The sequence below is a fragment of the Chrysochloris asiatica genome, unplaced genomic scaffold (genome assembly GCF_000296735.1).
Source record: "Chrysochloris asiatica unplaced genomic scaffold, ChrAsi1.0 scaffold00348, whole genome shotgun sequence".
In the NCBI taxonomy this organism is placed as follows: domain Eukaryota; kingdom Metazoa; phylum Chordata; class Mammalia; order Afrosoricida; family Chrysochloridae; genus Chrysochloris; species Chrysochloris asiatica.
Genome location: NW_006408866.1, coordinates 2,546,598 through 2,555,324, shown reverse-complemented (window position 1 = coordinate 2,555,324; position 8,727 = coordinate 2,546,598). Strand labels below are relative to the sequence as shown.

At 40.5% G+C, this 8,727-nt stretch overlaps 1 protein-coding gene across 1 annotated transcript in view; it reads right to left on the bottom strand.

Moving 5' to 3' along the window:
• LOC102824565 (ATP-binding cassette sub-family A member 3-like) overlaps nucleotides 1-8,727 on the bottom strand; it is a 133,206-nt gene that overhangs the window by 11,249 nt on the left and 113,230 nt on the right. The window contains exons 23-27 of the mRNA XM_006875983.1: nucleotides 6,816-6,941; nucleotides 6,303-6,497; nucleotides 4,299-4,486; nucleotides 3,096-3,266; nucleotides 2,513-2,703 (exon numbers count right to left, since the gene is read on the bottom strand). Of these exons, the coding sequence (XP_006876045.1) occupies nucleotides 2,513-2,703; nucleotides 3,096-3,266; nucleotides 4,299-4,486; nucleotides 6,303-6,497; nucleotides 6,816-6,941 (871 nt within the window). The remainder of the gene's footprint in view (nucleotides 1-2,512; nucleotides 2,704-3,095; nucleotides 3,267-4,298; nucleotides 4,487-6,302; nucleotides 6,498-6,815; nucleotides 6,942-8,727) is intronic.

Genomic DNA, 8,727 nt, shown 5'->3' with positions numbered 1-8,727 from the left:
GTATTCTGGAACACTTAATTGTGCTCATAAGGAATCTGTACATGGACCGAGAGGCAGTTGTTTGAACAGAACCTGGGAACACTGAATGGTTTAAAATGAAGAAAGGTGTGCGACAGGGTTGTATTCTTTCACCATACTTATTCAACCTGTATGCTGAGAAAATCACCTGAGAAGATAAAAACACGGCATCAGGATTGGAGGAAGACTCATTAACAACTTGCAATATGCAGATGATACAACCTTGCTTGCTGAAAGTGAAGAGGACTTCACTAAAACATTTACTGATGAAGATCAAAGAGAACAGCCTTCGGTATGGATTGCATTTCAATGTAAAGAAAACAAAAATCCTCACCACTGGACCAAAAACAACATTCTTATCAAAGGAGAGAAAATTGAAGTTGTCAAAGACTTCATTCTTCTTTTATCAACCATCAACATTCATAGAAGCAGCAGTCAAGAAATCTAATGACATATTGCATTAGGCAAATCTGCTCCACAAGACCTTTTTAAAATGTTGAAGAGAAAAGATGTCAACGCGAGGACTAAGGTGTGCCTCACCCAAGCATGGTATTTTCAATCACCTCATATATGTGTGAAAGCTGGTCAGTGAATAAAGAAGACCATAGAAGAATTGATGCATTTGAGTTATGGTGTTGGAGGAGAATATTGAAAATGCCATGGGCTGCCAAAAGAACCAATAGATCTGTGTTAGAAGAAGTACAGCCAGAGTGCTCCTTGGAGACCAGGATGGCCTAACTTCGTCTCTCATACTTCAGACCAGTCGCTGGAGAAGGATTTCATGTTTGGTAAGATGGAGGGTCAGAGAAAAGGAGGAAGACCCCCAGTGAGAAGGATTGGCAAAGTGGCAGCATCAATGGGCTCAAGCATGGCAACAATTGTGAGGTTGGCCCAGGACCGGGCAGTGTTTCATTTTGTTGTGCACCCGTTTGCTATGAGTCGGTACCAACCCAATGGCACCTAACAACAACAACAACAACTAAGTGAGGACAGACTGGGCACCCATACCCTTACAGTTGGGAATGCCTATGAAGGCAGGGTGTCCACATCCCTGAGGCTAGGTCTCCGGTTATTATTTACTAGTTTATCTTTTAAGTAGAGCAAGCTGTACAACTCATAGTATATGAGCATTTTCTGGCCACAGCCTAGGTACCACATAAACTAGAACACAGATACAATAAACACTCAAAAATATTTGCCAAATGACTGGATAGAAAAACATTCAACTTCTATCTGCATGTTTCATTGTTGTTGTTATTAAGTGCCGACGAGTCGATTCCGACTCTGACCCCATGTAGGGTTTCTAGGAATAGCTGGTGGGTTTGAACTGTTGGCCTTATGGTTCTCAGTCTAGCGCTGATCCTACAGCACCACACCAGGAGCCCATATGTATCATGGTGGTCTTGGTGGTGGTGTATCGTGGAGTCAGTTCTGACTCATAGTAACCCTTTGTAGGGTTTCCAAGGCTGTAAATCTTTCCAGGAGCAGAAAGCCTCATCTTTCTCCCATGGAATGGCTGGTAGTTTTGAACCGCTGACCTTGAGGTTAGCAGCCTGACTCATAACCACCACACTACCAGAGCTCCTTGTATGTATCATGTTGTTGTTATTGTGAAGTGCCGTCGAGTCGGTTCTGACCCATAGTGACCCTGTATAGGGTTTTCCAAGGAGCAGCTGGTGAGCTTGAACCATCAACTTTGCAGTTCAAACAACTTGGCAGTCTGTCGCATTAGCCCACAGCGCCACACCAGGACTCCTATGTATCACAGGCACATGATAATCATTATCTTTCCCTCACGTTGGCTCCTTCCACATCTACTCTCCCATCCATTTCTTTTCTATTTTATGCTCGCCATTCCCACTGTGTAACCAATCATGCTATCTTCCATTGCCTACAAGATAAAGCTCCAGCTCCTCTGCCTGATACACAATAGAAATGATCTGTGCTGTTTTGCTCAACCTAAAAAAGTAGAAATTTAGATGACAAATCAGAATTGTTAAGTGTTGCCATGCCTCTGATGTCGGCTTAGAAAAGCAAAGTAGGGGACAGAAAGAAGCTGTCTGCATGTAGCACTTTGGACCATGTAGCACACGGAAACAGAACTATTCTAGCAAGAAGATAAAGAAACAACTGACTGGTTACACTTTAAGACCAAAGTTATATGCTCAGTGTGAGCAAAACCTGAAAACTTTGCATAGATAATATATGTAAATAATGGAGAATTATGCTAAAATAGTATTTTAGGCATATAATTTCTATGACATCATAAGTCTACAGTTGGCTAGTAACTGATACAAGAACTTGGTGAGATCCTTTGTATTTTGCTAAAGTTCTTAGCATAATATCAGGAATTCATTATAGATGATTAATAAATAGCAATAAATTACAGAAAACAATTATTGACGATATAAAAAATAAAACAAAAACTTGGATGGTGAAAAAAACCAAATATGATATAATGTATCTCTAAAAACTGTAGCACAACTTAATTTACCTGGAAAGGTTGTTGAGATGAAAGTTTTAAAATCTTCTAATTTGTCTTCACCTGTATCAGGCTTGATCTTGGCCTTCAGGATGTAAACCTGGCCAAACTTGTTCTTGAGGTGCTGAGGGCTGCCCAAGCACACGAACTTGCCATTCACCATAATGGTCAGCCTGGTACAAAGGGCTTCACATTCCTCCATACTAGCCAACAAGATACCAGAACAGTGTGAGGCTAAAAGCTCTTCTTTGAAGGACATTCTATAATTCAAACACTGCAGGGAGATTCTGGGACTCTTTGCAAAAGCAAGTTGTATTTTGCAATCATCAAGCTCATAGCTGGGGTGTAGAACCTTTTCAGATGCAAAGTACTAGACAACCAAGTCATCCAAAGGAACATTTCCAAACTTTCTGCCCTCTCCCTATCCTAATTATAGAGCTTAATGAGAATTATTGGCTGTTCTATTCATTAAGATTAATGAGGAACTTACATACTTAAAGCAAGTTTCACTATTGTATATTCCTAGCCCCAAATAGTTTCCTCTTGTTAGTATAACTCCCGTCAACCCTCAGCCAAGCATCCCAGTGAGCCACACCTGTGGGAGGTTATAATGATGGCTTTGCCACTTTCACGTTTCTGTGTTACCAGGTTCCAGAGCAGGCGCCGAGCTACTGGGTCCATGCCACTTGATGGCTCATCCATGAAGATGACCGAGGGCTTCCCCATTAATGAAATAGCAGCACTTAGTCTACGTTTGCTTCCTCCACTGCACGGTCCAGGAAGGAGGAAAGGTAGAAAAAGAGGAAGCTATACAAATTAGTTATTTACAGAAAAGAATTAAGGCAATCTTCCTAAGTTCTGAGAGCCCCAGCATACACTCAATAAGGGCAGCAACAAGGCTGATTAGATGTGACTTTAACAAGGTGGTTGTTAAGTGCCATGGAGTCGGTTCTGACATGTAGCAACTCTGTATAGGGTTTTCAAGGAACAGCTGGTGAGTCTGAACCACCGGCTTTGCAGTTCAAACCAACCTGTGCTCAAGAGCTTATCTTACAGCACCTACACCAGGAATCCTTTAACAAAGTGGTGGTGGTGGTTATGAGCCATGGAGTCAGTTCTGACTTATGGCGACCCTGCATAGGGTTTCCGAGACTGCGGGCCCAAATGCCAGTGTGTTTTCCTATCAGAACATTCATTTGCATATGAAATGCAGAGGAATGATTTATATTTAAGAGATTGTGGCAGCATTATCATTATGGGTGGCATTTATTTACTTGTTCTTAGGGGTCTCTGCAGTCCTGGTGTGGTGCTGTAGGACAAGCACTGGACTGCCACCTGAAAGGTTGGTGGTTGCAATCCACCAGTCACTCCTAGGAAACCTTATACAGGGTCACTATGAGTTGGAACTGACTTGATGGCACCTAACAAACAACAACTGGGGAGTGTGGGTTTCCTGAGTGCCTAAGAACTACTGTCATTGAAAGTGCCTCACAGTCCTTACTTGGGAGACAAATAACTACAGGGAGCAAAGGAGGAAGATGCTTTCTTTTAGGTTCAAAGGCTGCAGTTCAGAAATCACTAGAATTTTGAGTTTCATCTCTGCAAAGGTAAATACATTGATTTACCTTATTACGGGTAGTTGAATCAAGCAGGGCACTAGATAAAATAACAATTGAATAATAGTGTGACAGCGAGGTTGGGCAGAGCTGTGGGCATTCATTTCAAACTCCAGGATTAGAGGAGGCGCCTCAACATAAGGAGTACTAACTAACAAAAGGAGACCAACAAAATGCCTCACCTGTAAGTGTACATAGGCTTGTCAGCAATGGGGTCCAGTTGTAATGAGTTCAACCAGTTGCTCACATAGAGGGGAATCTGGGGCTCAGAGATCCCCCATATTCTGGCATACATGATCATTATTTCTCTACCAGTCATGTAGTCCAACAAGGCATCAGTTTGAGGACAATAGCCAATTCTTGATCTCACCTGATTAAGAGAACTACCTTAAATAAGGAACCATGTCCTGCTAACTCACAGAACATCATGCATGAGTTAGAAGACCTACAGTCCTTCAGGCTACGTATCTTAGAGTCCTACCAAGAGTGACTTTCTACATTTTAATGACTACATTTCAGGCAATGCAGCTCATTGAAGTAAACTGGAGTAAGTTTCTCTAACTTAGTTTTGATGATCTTAGTGAAGAAGTTAGAAATGGAATCCCAGAGTCCACTCAATTTGGAAGCATCTAACATAGGATACTTTTGTCACTAATCAGGAACTGCATAAGTAATTTTGCACTGTACAACACATGTAGCTCTTGTTTCATCTTTATGCAGAATGAGAACAAAAGCTTTCCCCTAATTCCATGCCAGGAAACTAAAAGAAATGTTGCTTTAGCAATTAGCTCAGCCATTCTATGGATTTGCATTCAGGTGCACCAAGCTTACATAGCCACAGAAAAGGTTATGCATTTAATTTAATTCATTAATTTATAGTAATCTATATTGAGCTGCAAACTTTAAGGTCAGCAGTTGGAAACTACCAGCTGTTCCGTGGGAGAAAGATAAGGCTTTCTGTTCCTGTAAAGATTTACAGCCTCGGAAATCCTGTGAGTCGGAACCGACTCCACGGCACATAACCACCACCATAACTGTTATATATATATGTTGCTGTTGAGTGCCACAGAGTCAGTTCTGACACATAGTGACCCTGTAAAGGGTTTCTGAAGAGTGAGTGGTGAGCTTGAACCACCGGCCTTGAGGTTCAAACCAATTTTGCAGTCCAGCACACTAACCCATACTGCCACATCAGGAGTCCCGGAGATATCTATCTATCTATATATCTATAGATATACATATAACTGTTGAGGACTCCTGGTTTTATGTGTGTGTATATATATACATATAATATATATTGTTGTTGTTAAGTGCTGTCGAGTTGATTCCAACCCATAGCGACCTTGTATAGGGTTTCTGAGGAGCAGCTGGTGAACTTGAACCACTGACTTTGAATATATATATAATCAGTATATATAACTGTTTAGGAGTCATATATATGTGTGTGTGTGTGTGTGTGTGTGTAGATAGATAGATCATGTATATAACCGTTTAGGAGTCCTGGTGTGACACTGTGGGTTAATGCACTGGACTGCAAGGTCATTTGAACTGCAATGTTGGCAATTCAAGCTCACCAGCTGCTCCTTGAAAACGCTATATAGGGTTGCTCTGGGTCAGAACCAACTTGAGGGAACTTAACAACAACAACTACCACAGATAACAGTACTGAATTAGAATCTACAGTTTAACAAGATCCCCAGGTCATGACCTGAAGAGCTTAAGTATGCATAAGAACCACCTGGGAATCTTGTTAAACTATAGATTCTGATTCAGCGTATCTGGGATGAAAATGCAAATTCTCATTGAGGAGGACTGAACTAGAATGAACTGCTTCACAATTCTGGTTGCAACTGAAATGCAGGTCAGTTTCTCCTGCTAATTCTTGTCTTCCTCACATCCTTACATAACCTTGTCTGGCATATGTTATATACACTATTGAGAGAACTTGACTCTTATTCCACCAGTTTCAAAGAACACAAAATACATTCTCATCCTAGCTTCTCATGGAAGGGATGTTCTCAACATTTTTTCTAAAAAATTCTCACTTCGGAATTCACTGATTGAATCAGTAGTATCAATATTAATGCCTATGTTGCTTCCTACCAATGATCTCCAGCCTCCTACCTTTTAACTGCACCTCCTAAATCCTCATCCTTCTTGCACCTTAGGCAGTAACAGTGTCTTACCTTTTGGATATTTTTACTGATGCTAAAGCCATCAATGAACACATCCCCAGAGGTTGCAATCGTTTCCCCAGTCAGCATCTGGAAGGTAGTGGTTTTTCCTGCTCCATTGAATCCAAGCAATCCAAAGCACTCCCCTTTTTTTATTGAAAGGGAGATATTTTTAACAGCCAAAATGGCTGGACATTTAAAATATATCTAAAAATCCAGAAAACACAACAATTAAGTGAAGACTGCCCACAGGTCAAACACAATCAGTACCTAGATCCCTACATACCTAGGGCAGTTTCTCAAAGGCACTTAATCAAGGGCAATTGCACAAAAGTTCTGTGAATATAAAAAGCCTGGGGAAAAATTCCACTATCTTTTAATTCCATTTTTCCATGAATTTTTTTATGCCCTCTCATCTATTTGGAGGCTACACATCCATCCCAAAGAACCACAATGAACCCTTACAACCAGTGATATGCTAAGCAGGGAAGAAGCCTGCTAGTGTTGACCACTGAGTGACATTACCTTTATGAGTTCCTTAATAAGCACTGTGGAATCCAGCACCTCTGGAGGCATCTCCAGGATTCTCTTCCTTTCCTTTTCCACATCTTCATCATTAGATTCCCCAGATAATTGATCCGAAACTATATTCTATATTTCAAGGCAAGAATTGTAAAGATGGGCATTCTTTAGGCATCTGTTCTAGAATAGGTGACTTTAAGAAAGCTAAGTCAGAGGATCATCTCTTTTTAACTTTTTATTGTGAATTGATTGAAAGTTTTACACATTACACATATACACTTCATCTCCATTGCAGTCTCCTCAGTGGAAATCACGTGTCCCACTTTCTCCCTAAGCTCCTTGTTTCCATTCCTCCATCTTTCCCCACTCTTGTGAATTTTTTCCTTAGGGAAATGCTAACCTTTTGTTCTTGAATGGCTGATCATTCTATGGTGTGGGTACCTCACTAGTGCTGTTGTCCCCTCTTTATACCTACCTACTGTTTTGCTGAAAATTGAGTCACAGAGGAGAATTCAGTTCCAGAATTGAAGGGTGACCAATGGCCACAGTCTTAAGAGTTCACCAGTCTCTATCTGACCAGCAAGTCTGGTATTTTTTTTTATAAGTTTGAATTTTGTTCCACATTTTCTCCCATTCTATCTAGCATCTTTTAATGTGATCCCTTTCTGAGCACTTGTTAGTGGTAGCCAGCTATCTTCTGGTCTCACAGTCAAGGAGACTGATGTTCAGGTGGTCCATTGGACTAATTGTTTCCAAATGTCTTTAATTTTCATCACTCTTCTTTCCTCTGGATTGGGAGAGACCAATAGTTGTACCTTAGATGGTTGCACATGAGCTTTTGAGATCCCAGTTGCTACTCACCAAATGGTGTGTGATGAGTTTTGAAAAATGAATAGGTCATTAACAGAAAAGGGGTGGGAGCAGAAGCGAGGCAAAGAACATCCCATGTAGAAGAAGAATATGAATTAACATATTAAGATGTGTACTTTAAATCTTTACAAAATAGAATGTACTCCGAGAAATGGTTTGCATGATCAGGTCCTTAAGAAGGAAGTCATCTCAAGAAGGTATGGAAGCTCTTGAAAATATATGCCTAAGTTTATAATCACAAGTGACTTTTACAAAGATAACAAGGGAATGGGAGCTAAGAAAATTAGCAAAGTTCCACAGAACTTTCCCCAAAAACTGACTGGACCCCATATTTACAAGATAAATATTATAGCCACAAGTGATCTTTAGTTATCTTGACTAGACTAACGGCTTTAGAAAACTGATCTTAAGATGTTAGAACAGAAAGTTGGAGTAATTTTTATGACATCTTTGGCCAATCACTTCAGAACACATTGATCCTTGCTTGCCATCATTTAAGAAATTAGGATTGCATAGCCTGCTTTGGCCAGAATTGGACACCTCATCAAAAACTGAGTGTATACCAATCAAACATGACTTGTTATAGTTACAGAAAATTCAACATACCAAAATCTTAATGAAAGGTTAACTTTTTCTTTTATAAGGGAGAAAAGAGTAAACCCTCACAAAGCACAATTTGGAGACTTCGAGGGTGCCAATGTGAGGAAGTATGTGGATCTTTGCTCCTGCACAACTGATGAAGATTATTTTCTTAAAAATCTCTGGAAATGGGCCTAAGTGCATGCAGCACATGAAAAACATTTACTCCAGAAAATCTACTCAGTCTTTGAAATATTCAAATTTACAAAAATAGAAACCTCGTGCTTTGCAGTCCAGTGCTGACCCTCCAGCACCACACCAGGAGTCCATTCTCCTGCACAGAGATGCTAAGGTGCGAGGAAGAAATGAGGAGGTCAGAAGAGCTGAACAGAACATTTCAGAGGGCAGCTCAAGAAGACAAAATCAAGTATTAGAATGAAATGTGAGAAGACCTGGATTTAGAAAA